The following is a 13,938-nucleotide window of genomic DNA, read 5'->3' as shown; positions in this document are numbered from 1 at the left end:
GAAGCCATAATATTCCGTAGTACACAGCTCATTATATAGAAGTGCAGTATAGTATATTGTAAAACTATATCAACTTGCAAAATGAATAATTTTGTACTACGGGGACGGGGTAAATGGCTGGGTTCCGAGATAGATATGCTATATTTTGCATTAAAATATGATTATTATTTGTCATTGTCAATTGCTATTATATTTGCATTTTTATTGCTAGGATGGAATACTTAGTTGTTCAATTCAAAATATTTAAAAAAATCTACAAGAGAAGGGTGTACGGATCTTTTTTGGTTTATAAAAAAGTTCAAAAGGAGCAGGGAAGAAAGAAAAAACGAGAGATCTTTAAATCATTTCATCAAAAGATATGGTTAATAATAAAAGGATGATTATGTACAGATAGACAAGCATCTTACATACACACACATAGCTATATATACAACAAGTTTTTTTCGTCTCGTTTTGTTTTACTTTGTTTTTTTTATCATTTTTTTCTGATTACAATTATTTGATCCATTTTTATTATGAGTTATGCCAAACTCTCAGTTAGCAAAGACAACAACCTCTACTGCAATTAATTCATTATCTTTAAGGTTATTGAAGATCGGTGACAAATGGAAGGATCATGTCATTAAAGGTGTTCCAATTCCAGTTAGTTCAAACAATTTAGTACCAGGTAAGAAAAAAAATGTTTATATTCTCTCCATGTTCCCTTATCCTTCAGGTATGTTGCATATGGGCCACTTGCGTGTATATGTTATAAGTGACTCTCTAAATAGATTCTATCAACAAAGAGGTCACAATGTTATACATCCAATGGGTTGGGACGCATTCGGATTACCTGCTGAAAACGCCGCTATTGAAAGAAATATCGACCCTCATCTCTGGACTGAACAAAATATCATAAAAATGAAGCAACAGATGAATCACATGTTGGCTAATTTTCAATGGGACAAAGAAGTTAAGACTTGTGATCCAAACTACTACCGTTTCACTCAATGGATTTTTTTGCAACTGTTTAAAAATGGCCTTGCTTATCAAAAGGAGGCCGAAATTAATTGGGACCCCGTGGACAAGACTGTCTTAGCTAATGAACAGGTAGATTCAAAAGGTAGATCATGGAGGTCCGGGGCTCTTGTTGAGAAAAAAATGTTGAAACAATGGTTTCTTGGGATCACAAAATTCTCCTCTTCTTTACTTAACGGTTTGAATCATTTATCTTTGTGGCCAGAAAATGTAAAAAACATGCAAATTAATTGGATAGGCTATTCACAAGGTGCAGATATCAGATTCAAGACAAATGATCCACAATTCAACTATATTACTGTATATACAACAAGAGCAGAGACTCTGCCTGTTGTCCAATATTTAGCATTGTCTTGGAATCATCCAATTGTTCAAAAATACAGTGCAAATGACCCACATTTACAAAGCTTTATTAACCTTTTACCGTCTTTGCCTAAAAATACTAAGAAAGGGTACCTAATAAAAGATATTTCAGCTGTTAACCCATTCAATAACCAGTCTATACCTATCTTTGTAGCGCCTTATGTTATGTCTGATTATGGTGAAAATGGAACAGCTGTTATGGGTTGTCCAGGCCATGATCAGAGAGATTTCGATTTTTGGAATAGTAATAATAATGATGATAGAACTTCTAAACATATCATCTATACTTGTATTCAACCTAAGAGAATAAAGGATAAAAACCAAGTCTTCAACCAATCTCAACTAGATCCACCCTATACATCTGATGTAGGATTCATGCAATCTAATGCCGAAAAATATTTTAATATGTCAACAATCGAAGCAAGAAAGAAAATTATTGAGGATTTAGCCACAATCGGTATTGCAAAAGCAGTCAGTAAGACTAAATTAAGAGATTGGTTAATCAGCAGGCAAAGGTACTGGGGAACTCCAATTCCAATTATTCATTGTCATTCATGTGGTTCTGTCCCTGTTCCCGAAGAAGATTTACCTGTATTATTACCTGACATTCAAGGGATCCCCAAGAAAGGTGGTAATCCCCTGGAACATATTCCCGAGTTTGTTAATGTTAAATGCCCGTCTTGTGGTGGTGATGCAAAAAGAGAAACAGATACCATGGACACTTTTATCGACAGTTCTTGGTATTATTTCAGGTACTTAGATCCTAAAAATGATAAATCACCTTTCGATCCAAAGAAAATTAACGACAGTATGCCCATTGATCTTTATATTGGGGGTATTGAACACGCTATTTTACATCTTTTATATTCAAGGTTTATCAGTAAATTCATGGGGTCCATTAACATGTGGGATCATGCTACAAATGAACCATTCAAACAATTAGTAACCCAAGGGATGGTTCACGGTAAAACTTTCATTGACTCAAATAATGGTAGATTTTTAAAGCCTGATGAAATCGAATTGAGGGGCTCAGAATGGTTCATTAAAGAAACTGGAACTAAGCCTGCTATCACATATGAAAAAATGTCCAAATCAAAATATAACGGTGTTGATCCAGATGAATGTATTAGAAATCATGGTCCTGATGCCACAAGAGCTCATATGCTTTTCCAAAGTCCAATCTCGGAAGTGTTAAAATGGGATGACACAAAGATTGTTGGTGTTGAACGTTGGTTAGATCATGTTGTTAAATTGACTAAAGATATAGCTGAAGCAAAGGACGACATTTTTAATCAGGACTATATTAAACCAAATGATAAAAATGAAGTAGAAATAAATTTCCATAATGAATTTGAGAAATTGTCTAGAAGAATAACAGAGTCATTTGAAAAGTATTTATCGCTTAACACTATTATATCAGATTATATGAAGATGACTCAATTATTGGAAGCAGCTCATCGTGAAGGAAAAATTAGGAATTCACTGATTATGCAAAACTTGAGAAAATTAGTTACTGAACTTTATCCGGTAGCACCTTGTATTTCAGAAGAATGTGCATCGATAATAAAAAGTGCGCAACCAACACTTGAAGAATGGAATCATTATGAATGGCCAAGGGTATATCCACTTGCAGATTGGCATTATAAATGTTATCAGGTAGCTGTAAATGGTAGATCCAGATTCTGGTTTGTCGATGAACGTGATTTGTTTGATAAGGGTGAAGAATATGTTCTTGACAAAGTAATGTCATCACTTGATAGTCAAAGATTTTTGAAGGGTTTGAATTATGATAAAATAATTCTAAAGAACAATATCATTAATTTTACTTTCAAGAAAAGAAAGAACCTTTTCAAAAAAGAAGAAAAAAATTGATTAAAAATGCTTGATTCTTTACAAAATATATATAAGATACACATTCATTTTCATATATAGACATACAAAATCCTGTAAATAATTTGACATTTATTTGTCTGCATGATTATACTTTGAAAGACTCTTTAAAAATGCGAATAAAAATTTTGCAATTTCATTATAAGGTTGCATATTGAATATTTCTTTTAAAATTGAAATCTTCAATGAAACTAGATCAATCTCATTTGACATCCATTCAATGTTTGTTTCTGTAATATATTTTTTAAATAATGCAAAATCTTCTTCTGTTAATAACCTATCATAATGATATTTAACGTACTCCTTCTTTTCTATTACTTCTAGTGCTTTAATCGATATAAATGACATAGCCGGAATACCAGTGATTGTAAAAACAGCTTTATCTTTATTCTTAACGCCAGGGAAAAAACAATTATCTAAAATCTGCTTCAGAAATTCAGTAGGAATATTAAAAAGTTTACGTTTTTCCATTATTTTATTTCTCCAAAGATAGTTCGTGATATCTAAAATATATTGATTTTGTAATTCAATAAATTTACCAGATTGAGGATGATTGATCAAAACATCCGTCATTTTAATTAAATATTTACAACACGCATTTAATATCAAAGGGTCATCCAATAATACCATTTTGTGAATTGTGTCTCTATTTAATACTAGTTTATCAAAATGTAGAGCTGTACCAGAAGATATTGTCTTATACATAGGTGTAATCTCAGTTAAATTAGTTACTAATTTAATTAATGTCATTGATAAGAATCGATCTTCTATGGAATATTTCATGTTTGCAAGTATTAGTTTTCTTATATCAGCCAATAATATAAATGCAAAATCAGTAATCTTGTGATCATTGGGATATGTAAGAAACCAATTCTGTGTCATAGAAAGAAGTGCACTACAGATAAGAGGAAATACTTTACTATTCCCATTTTTATTTCTTTGATCATTATATGTTAAATGACAAATTGCTAAAAATTTCAGTATTTTATTTCTAAAGTCTAGAAAATTATTGATTGGAGGTTTTAATATGGGAAACAGTGACATTATTAATATTATTACAATATTCTCATTAGATAGTAAATTCTCTAACGTTAAAAATGTATCAATTGCTGTCATTTGCAAATCATCAAAAATTTGGCAATTAAATATTATAGTCTTAATTATTGGAGTCTTCTCCTCATCCAACATTGTTATATCATTAAAGCATCTTTTCAAATTAACTTCAACCCAAGAATTAAGAGAATACAAATATTGAACTCTACTCATTTTCTGTTCCTTTTTAGAATTATATTTCGGGTTATTTACTACAACCATTGGATAAAATTGGATCACAGGATTATGACGAGGTGCCATGAAAAGAGTCTCTACATTAATTGGTAATTTTAGTTTTGTCCAATTTTTCTGAAGTTGTGAGATATTTTTCACTTCATACAATGGAGACAAACTATTACGTAATTTTCTTCTGTCATATCTTAAAGTGTTTGTATGTGTCTCCGAATCTTTTAACATATCCAATAACATATTTTGGTGTTTCTTAATTATATCAATTCCAAATTTATTTGGATTTTCCCTTGAGAGAACATTTATTAGCTTACTACTAAACTTATCATCAAATTCTAAAGCTTGTAAATCTTGTAATTTTTGTAATCTACCTGAATTAATTTTCTTTTGTAATAAATTGGATAAAACCTCAGATTTACCTAACAGTGTCAAATATCGTTTTAGTATTAATGTCAGATTAATATCTGAAGATGAATAAACAGGTTTTTTCGAAGCTTTATCTAACATATTTAATTTCCAAAGTTTAATATCATATTTTGTATTGGTACTCCACACAATAAAATATGTAATATATCTTTGTAAATATTCATACTTCCACAAATATATTAATATTGATTTATCAGAGTCAAGTATTCTTTCAGGAAATAAGAAGTAAACGTTCAATAACCACTTACAAATAGCACATTGAATATTTTTGTCAATATTATTATCCTTCGCATTACCTAGTCGTACAATAATAAAATGAAATACTTCATTTGATATGTAATCATTTGGTAATAAATTCCTTCTTATGATCTTTAATCTTGTATTTATTGAAACAACAGTATTGTAAAATAAAAAGTTCAAAAGATTTGGCAAAAGATCTGTAGGTATACCATGTCTGTTTGATATTGAATATAAAGTCTTTAAGTATTTATCTATTTCCCATTGAGGAGTAGCATAATTTGAATCCAACAATTCATTAACTGCTTCGTATATTCTTGGACTTACCATTATAATCCATAGGCCATTTAGATAATAGTAATGTGGTATGCAGTTATATATTCAAAAAAAAAAAAAAGAACGAATTGAATTGTCTAAATAAAACGAGAACAAAGTATTATCGAACAGTGTTTAGTGTCACTGTGTGTATCTCATAATCTACAGTCTTTAAAGATTATTCCTCAGACAAATCTCTGGCCTCGATGGAATCGCAAAGTGTCAAGCGATCAAATCTTCGAAAATATTTTTGTTTATGTTTATTTTTTCAACTTTATTTCGTGTTTTATGCATATTTCCTCTCTTTTTCTTTCTTCTAAAGGAAGGAATAAACAAAGAGACAAACAAAGAGCAAGAGACTGTTAAAGAGACATAATATATAGAAAAATTCTGTATAAACCTTCCCTGATAACGAATAAATTACACCCAAATAGTAAGAAAATATTCCATATATATATATATGTATGTATGTGTATACAAGTGCTTGTTTTTATATATTTTAAACATAAATCTATCATTAAGCACAGAAAAGGAGAATACCAACAAAATAATAAAATAGTATCCTTAACATCTGTTTTTTTGACTCTTCTATATTATTTTACATTTTTAAAGTACCGATGATATCATAAGATGACCTAGATCTAATATAAGGATCTAACTGAACATAATTTTGGCACAATTCTTCACCAATTTCACATTTAAGTTGCCAAAGTTTTTGTGATTCAAATTCATCTTTAGTTTGAATCCATTGAATAGTTAAATCCTGGAATTTTTTCAATAATTGATCTCTTTTCTTTAAAACTGTCATTTTCTTTTTGTAATCATAATCATCTCCATCATCTTCTTTAACATGTAATAAATTATCCTTTGACCCGTCTGGTGGAGTATATTTATCTAGGTTTATTGAATCATTTTCTCCTTTCAAATACGTAGGTAACTGATCTAAATCAATGTACTTAGTTAATTCCTTGATATTTTTAGTAAAAGTAATCTTTGAAGCTACTACCGGATCCAACCAGTTTTTAATAATATTCCAGATCGGAGAAAATAACCAAGGAGCTTTATGAATAAATAAGGAACCTAGGGACTCTGGATAGTGCGCCTCAAAACATGATATGATAAACTTCACTGGTGTGTAATCCATATTCGATAAAGAAAAATCAGTTAAATCAAATAATATGCTAATTGAACCCTCCTTCATAAATAAACGAGATATTTCAATGATTAATAGGGCATATTTCTCCAGTTCTGATTGCGTTTGATCTTTTGAATAATGTAATTTAGGTCTAACTAGAATGTATGGTCTACCTTGATTATCTTGGCCAAATAATACGGCCTTTTGTTTCTCTAAACAGACAACAACACCTGGGTTCACATCTCTTTCTGTGAAAATTTTATATTCACCATTATTTAGTAATTTATTTAGTTGATGTTGATGACGGAATTTGAAATTTTTAGATAACATGTGGATAGTTTTATTAATATGAAAGTTTCTAGCTTTAGCGAATCTCAAAAGATGGCAATCTGGAGATTCCACTCTTAGCATATCCCAAAATTCAGAATATAAAACACCTGAATCGATATCCAAGTGTTCGAATTCGGAATGCTTTATTCCCACATTTAATGGTTCACCAATGCAATCTTCATTTTCTTGTTCTGATAACGAGCCTTGTAAATCGAATAAATATAATGTGCCAGAAACAGGAACATTCCAGAGATTGAAGAGATGGGCCCAAATTCTTTTCAAAATTAGTTGCTGGTGGAAGGGCAATGAAGAATAGTTAGATTTAACGGTAGTCAGTTCAGACATAATGTGATAATTCGAAAATATACAAATGCTAATGCCTTAATAATACTGGTAACGAATTATATACGTTTGTGAGGAGAGAAACTAGTTAAGCTAATCAATCAACAAATCAGCCAATCAACCAGTCAAATAAGAAAGGTTGCAAAGAATGATAAAATTTCACCTTTTGAGCTAATTGCCATATTAAATATTTAAGACGCTAGTTTAATAACCAACAGCTGCACAATGTCTGTCAAAAAAAAAAAAAAACACACATTATACACCATAATATAAGATCTCTCTGTTTCTTTCTTTATGCGTTCGACATGTTTCTGTTCCTTTATTGTTGAATCTTCCTATTCTTCCCATTATAGGCAAATTTTCTTCGTTAAATAAAAATGGAAAAAGGGAAAGAATGAAACAAAAACAAAAACAAAAAAAAATAAAAATAAAAATAGAAAATGCTCGAAGAAGTTCTAAACGAAACAAATACAATACAAAATTCAACAAAGCTGCTGTTTTATTATGGTTTATCTATTAAAGACGATTCCATTAAATTCTCTAAAGCAAATGTTTATACACATTCACAAAACAACATATATATACATCCACATGCTATATGCTTAAAGTAAACCGTATTATCAGAACTACCCGTATATGTAGTCATATCTCCAACTGCCTTTAATAGGCAAATAACATTTGAAGAAAGTAAGTTATTCGTGCCTTTCTAAGTATAACAAGCATCTTGTAGTATATTACTTACAGTAGTAACAAGGTAGAAAAAAATATATAAAAAAGAATAAAAATATATATATATATATATACTAAACAAAGATAATAACGAAGGTGAAAGAAAATGATAATAACGCAATATTGGAAGAGATCATCCGGGATGTCTATTTCATTTTCTCTAACTTTTATTATTCCACTCAATACCTGATCACATTAAATCAGAGAAACCAGGCACTAAATTCTTAGTAAATCCACCTTCTTTAGCAGCAACTTCATAATAACCATATATAGTGGTTGAAGCCATTAAGATGGAGGCACCAGAACCTAAAGTACCTAATAAATCAGAGCCAACTGATAATGCACCGATAGTAGCACCACCAAACATAGCAGCCACTGGGATGATTTTCTTTAGTTCCTTATAAACATTCATTTCTCTCTTACCATTGATCACCATGCCTTGTTCTTTGAATTGTTTGGCAACATCACGTGGTGAAGTGCCGGAAATTTCAATCCAAGTCTTTGAGAAAAGTGCACATGTACCAAGAACAAATGTGATATAGATGACTGTCTTGATTGGGTCAAGTAGCATTTCTTTAAAGGAATCAATTGGTTGTAAATAGTAGGATAACCCAGATAATGCGACTTGTGGACCTTGAGTACCTGGTTTAACACCCCAGACACCTAATAATGCAATGATTGGGTTATTTGGGAATTTATGATACAACATTTGAGAAATCAAAAACACGTTTGATGTTAAAGCACTTTGTAACATAATTGGTGTGTTTGAGGTGTAGAACAACTTAATAGGATAAGTGCCAATTTGACCCCTAACTTTTGTGGATCTAACTGGCAATTGATAATTGAAACCTTGTAAGTATAAAACAAATAAAAACACAAAAACGGTAGCCAATACTTGGAACAAGTTTGGTAAATTGGCTCTATAGAAGGCTTCAACTAATGCTCTCTTCTTATCCTTTCTAACTGACATCAAATGGAAAAATGCAATAATTGCACCTTCGAATTCTTTACCACGACCGGTGTTGATAGTGGTTGGAGCCAAAGCCTTCCAGAAAATTTGTTCAGCGACATTAGTAGCAGTAAAAAGTGAAATACCTGAACCTAAACCATACCCCTTGGATAACAATTCGTCCAATAACATGACAATAAAAGAGGCAAACATCAATTGAAAAATCAACAATAAGGAGATAGCAATACCAATATCGCTTGGCTTCCCATAGTTACCACTTAAGACGACGACCAAAGCTTGACCAAAGGTTAAAATGATAGCACAAACTTTTTGGGCGATTTGATATAATTCACGATCTTGCTTGTTATCCATTTGAATAGTTAATAACTGTGTACCTTGTAAGAATTGGAAAATCATTGAAGATGTAATAATTGGGGAGACACCTAATTCCATTAAAGTACCTCTATTTGAGGCCAACATGGCTCTTAACCAATATAATGGATCGGATGATTCGGAGGAGACGATACCATACAATGGGATTTGACCTAATATTAAAAAGATCAGTAAGCAAACAGCAGTCCAAATGATCTTTTGGTTATAAGGAACTTTTCTCTGTGGTGCGACAACTTCAATTAAGAATGGTTCAAAAGGTTTGAATAAATCAAGGATACGACCAGCCATTGTGAAAATAAGTTATGATCTGAATATTATATGCTAATATATTTATTGAATTTTAATGTAATTTGTTTTCTTTTTTTTTTTTTTTTTTTTTTTTTTTTCTATTTCGACAGTTATTTATTTGTAATCCAAAGTAGAGGGGGAGGTAATAATGAATGGATGAGTTATATAAGGTAAGAAACAAAAAAAAAGGATGATAATAGTGAAGTGAAAGAAACAAAAGGGAAATAGAGTTAACCAAAAAAAAAAAAAAAGACGCAATTATCTCCTATTCGAATCTATGTAGCTTAATGGGATCAATCGGAACTTTTCCTTAGAACTAGGTGTTTTTGAAGAGATCTGCAGCAGTAGCTATAGAAGTATAATAATTGAGAATAGTACAACTTAGTCTACGTGCTTATAAGATAAACAAGCAAAGTTAGTATACAACTAAAGAAGTCGAATTTTTTGGTGCTTTCCAATTTCTGTTTATTTATTTTTCAATTTTCATTTTTTTTTCCCCTTCGATATGGACAACAACATCTAAAAACAAGAAAAAGAAACAGAAAAAAACTTTCTTGAAGATGGAGCGATAAAAAAACAAAAAAAAAAAATAAAACACGAAAAGAACAAAACAAAAAAAAAAACCACAGTTCGAACTCACAAACAAACAAAGGGACAAAAATAAAAAAAAATACAAAATGAAAAAAAAGAACGAAAGCCCTAGAACCAAAAAACTTTTCATTAGGGTTAACAAGTTACCACCTGATAAATTCCGTTTTATTATTCAGGGTTACTGTTATGTTCCTACTTTTCTTTTTTATGCTTTTTTTTTTTTTTTTTTTTTTTTTTTTCGTTTTTCACTTATTTATGCTGTAAAACCCTTGAGAATGCAAGATCATATACTTGAAAAGCTACGTTGGACAAAATTATAGAACTTATAAAGGGTGATCTTGTATATAATATATAATAGATTAGATAACACAACATCAGCGTTTACAACACAGATTCAACAATGTCTTTTATTGATACGGTGCCATACACTAATCATAAAGAAACGTTATTAGGGAGAATAAGGTATATTGTCTAAGCATCACTGTACAGTTTGTAAAAACATAGTGACTCTGTCAAATGTGAGCAGCTAGTTAATGTTTCTTCACTAAAAATTTACCATATTCTTCAAGTTCTCTATTTTATAAAGGCAGATATCCTCACACATTAAAATAAAAATAAGAGAAATTAAGAATCAAACAAATAAACAAATAAATATTTCCAATTCTGGCTGATTTTCCACGATCCACAGCTGGTTCGGACGAACGGAAAACATACCATTATAACAATGTCAAAAGCAAAAGCGAAACAAAGCAAAACGAAATAATATCTCTTCATTAACGCTTCCTTTCTCTCCATACATGGCACAAACAGTAGTAAATAACACTAACCAATTATTGTTGTCTACAACTAGATCGCCTCTTTTATAAAAACCTAGGATAATAGTCTATTCTCCTGTTCAAAGGAACAAAGAATAAATAATAGTTACTTAAACCAATAGAACTCTAAGGGCTTTATTTTTTATTCTATTTTCCAGTAGTAGACTTCTTGATTTAATTTAATTTAATTTGATTTTATTTGTTTTTATTGTATTAGTTATAAAAGGAGAAGAAGGGTTACTATTCTTAAACCTTCAAATAACTAGAAATCTTCTATATATATATATATATGTGTGTGTGTGTAATCTAGTATTCCTAAGATCATATATAACACCTTTTTCTCTCTTTCTTTCTTTGTACTAGTAGAATAATTGTCAATATTACCAACATACGTCACTGGTCCATATAAATAACCATAGCAAACAAATCCTTCTCCCCTCACCTCCAAATATTTTTAGTTATAATTGTGTAAAGCATATCTCCACATCCACATTCACATTCACCATTCAGAAATAAAATCAATATTCCTATATTAATTTAGTAAAACAAATATGCCTGTCCCATCAACAACTCTATTAAATTCAAATAATGACTCCAGAAACAAAATAATAAGGGGCTTAAAATGTTCACAAAAGAGTGATTACAAACCAAATATTGACGTTGATACAGATATCATTACCTTGCCAAGATTCATTTTAGAAAATCAAAAAATGCACGCAAATGCAAAGGGGGACTTCTCTCAAGTGTTAAATGCATTACAATTTGCCTTTAAATTTATTTCACAGACTATTAGAAAAGCCGAATTGATCAACCTAATCGGTATAACAGGTGACAGAAATTCCACTGGTGATCAACAGAAAAAACTAGATGTCTTAGGTGATGAAATCTTCATTAATGCAATGAAATCAAGCGGAATAATTAGATGCATTGTTTCCGAAGAACAAGAAGAACTAATCATCTTAGAAGGTAACGACTCGAAATATGCTATCTGTTGCGATCCAATTGATGGTTCTTCAAATCTAGATGCAGGTGTCTCTGTCGGTACTATTGTATCTATCTTCAGAATGTTACCAGGTTCTCAAGGTACAACAAGTGATGTACTACGCCACGGATGGGAAATGTGCGGTGCATGCTATGCCATGTATGGTTCATCCACTCATTTAATGTTGACCATGGGTGACGGTGTCGACGGATTCACGTTGGATAATAATTTAGGAGAATTCATCTTAACTTATCCAAATTTGAAAATACCCGAACATCGTCCAATTTATTCAATTAATGAAGGTAACTCATATCATTGGTCTCCAAAAATCAAATCCTTTATCGAGACTTTAAAGTATCCACAGAAAGATGAAGTAGAGTGGAAGACAATAGGGCCATATTCTGCAAGATATGTAGGTTCCATGGTAGCTGATGTTCATCGTACTTTCCTGTACGGTGGGCTATTCTCTTATCCTGGTGATAAAAAAAATCCTAATGGTAAATTAAGATTACTATATGAAGCGTTTCCTATGGCAATGTTGGTTGAACAGGCAGGCGGTCTTGCTGTAAACGACAAGGGAGAAAGAATCCTGGACTTAAAACCAACGCATATTCATGACAGAACTTCAATTTGGATCGGTTCTCCAAGAGAAGTTAACAAATATTTGGCTCATATCGGTAAAAACTAATTGTACATGGGTATTTTATTATTGCTTTTTGGTATTGTTGACTATTTAGTATCTACATTCACATTCACATTCATATTTATATTCACATTTCTGTATTTATTTACTCGTCTAATATATTCTTTCGGCCGTTGTTATATTTTTTATAAAGATAAATATTTAATTATCTCCTTTTTTTTTTTCTTTTTGTCTTTTGATTTGCTTTTAATTCTTTCCTATTTAACACTAAGTCTAATGAAAAAAAAAAAGAAAACATAGGCAAATAAAAGCATCATAATTAGTAGACTTGTACCAGAACAGCTACATTTTTTTAGTGATAATGATTATTATGTTTCAAAGAAATCCATCAAACATATCCACTTAAAATGAAAGAAATAGAAATAAAAAGAAGAAGAAAGAAGTTAAACATAAATCAATGGTGATAATATATTAAACATGGACATTTTAGCACATTGTAGGATATATCCAATTTCTCAATATATTACAATTCCACGACATAAAGAACCAATAGCTCATAATGGTTTGGTCCATATAATACTAGACGAAATAAAAAACAAATCTTATCAATGGATACATCAACGAAAAGAACTTGCAACCACTGAAACCAGTTCAAGTAATAGACCCACTTGTAAACTGACATTAGTCATTGATCTACTAAATGTATGGGGCGATAATGTTAGGAATCAGGATAGGGCAGAGGATCAATTACGGAAAACTGATATTCATATCATCAAAGATTCTAAGTATATAAAATTCCAAAATTTAATAGCATTTCTTGATAATGAGATACTGATGGGTCAATATTTATTTGATAACTATAAAGATATGGTCTTATACGGCATTATTATCGATAATTTATCCATATATTCATTTGATCCAGAAAATTTAAAACTATTCAACAAATTGTGCAAAGTACTTGAAAGGATACAATTTAAATATGGCTGCTGGGTAAAGACAATTTCTTTTAAGGATGCGACTGGCATGAGCAAGTATCCTACGAGAATCCCTCTTTATTATTTAAATAATATGGAAACAATATTAGTGTATGACAATAATAAATTTCACCAATTAAAGTGAAACCGTATAAAGGATCATTCTTTTCTGAACATAAAGTATTTTGCATTATTACATTAATAAACATAGGAAAAAAATTCTATAAATAAGGTAGGG

At 30.7% G+C, this 13,938-nt stretch overlaps 6 protein-coding genes across 6 annotated transcripts; 3 read left to right on the top strand and 3 right to left on the bottom strand.

Moving 5' to 3' along the window:
- Nucleotides 1-522: 522 nt before the first annotated feature.
- NAM2 (leucine--tRNA ligase NAM2) lies at nucleotides 523-3,252 on the top strand (the record flags this gene model as incomplete). Its single annotated transcript, XM_064859209.1, has 1 exon — nucleotides 523-3,252. One exon carries the CDS (start codon nucleotides 523-525, stop codon nucleotides 3,250-3,252), a length of 2,730 nt encoding a protein of 909 aa, XP_064714018.1.
- Nucleotides 3,253-3,342: 90 nt separating this feature from the next.
- Nucleotides 3,343-5,544, bottom strand: CTF3 (Ctf3p; the record flags this gene model as incomplete). The annotated part of the gene is made up of 1 exon (XM_064859208.1): nucleotides 3,343-5,544. One exon carries the CDS (start codon nucleotides 5,542-5,544, stop codon nucleotides 3,343-3,345), a length of 2,202 nt encoding a protein of 733 aa, XP_064714017.1.
- A 583-nt stretch (nucleotides 5,545-6,127) lies between these two features.
- CSR1 (Csr1p) lies at nucleotides 6,128-7,339 on the bottom strand (the record flags this gene model as incomplete). The annotated part of the gene is made up of 1 exon (XM_064859207.1): nucleotides 6,128-7,339. One exon carries the CDS (start codon nucleotides 7,337-7,339, stop codon nucleotides 6,128-6,130), a length of 1,212 nt encoding a protein of 403 aa, XP_064714016.1.
- Nucleotides 7,340-8,255: 916 nt separating this feature from the next.
- SEC61 (translocon subunit SEC61) lies at nucleotides 8,256-9,695 on the bottom strand (the record flags this gene model as incomplete). The annotated part of the gene is made up of 1 exon (XM_064859206.1): nucleotides 8,256-9,695. The coding sequence occupies one exon, from the start codon at nucleotides 9,693-9,695 to the stop codon at nucleotides 8,256-8,258; it is 1,440 nt and encodes a 479-aa protein (XP_064714015.1).
- A 1,957-nt stretch (nucleotides 9,696-11,652) lies between these two features.
- On the top strand, nucleotides 11,653-12,771 carry FBP1 (fructose 1,6-bisphosphate 1-phosphatase; the record flags this gene model as incomplete). The annotated part of the gene is made up of 1 exon (XM_064859205.1): nucleotides 11,653-12,771. The coding sequence occupies one exon, from the start codon at nucleotides 11,653-11,655 to the stop codon at nucleotides 12,769-12,771; it is 1,119 nt and encodes a 372-aa protein (XP_064714014.1).
- A 432-nt stretch (nucleotides 12,772-13,203) lies between these two features.
- PSY3 (Psy3p) lies at nucleotides 13,204-13,845 on the top strand (the record flags this gene model as incomplete). The annotated part of the gene is made up of 1 exon (XM_064859204.1): nucleotides 13,204-13,845. The coding sequence occupies one exon, from the start codon at nucleotides 13,204-13,206 to the stop codon at nucleotides 13,843-13,845; it is 642 nt and encodes a 213-aa protein (XP_064714013.1).
- Nucleotides 13,846-13,938: the final 93 nt, after the last annotated feature.

This window comes from Arxiozyma heterogenica (assembly GCF_036370985.1).
Source record: "Arxiozyma heterogenica strain weizmannii chromosome Unknown scaffold_21, whole genome shotgun sequence".
In the NCBI taxonomy this organism is placed as follows: Eukaryota; Fungi; Ascomycota; class Saccharomycetes; order Saccharomycetales; family Saccharomycetaceae; genus Arxiozyma; species Arxiozyma heterogenica.
Note: the sequence above shows the minus strand (reverse complement) of the source record. Positions and strands in the feature narration are given on the sequence as shown.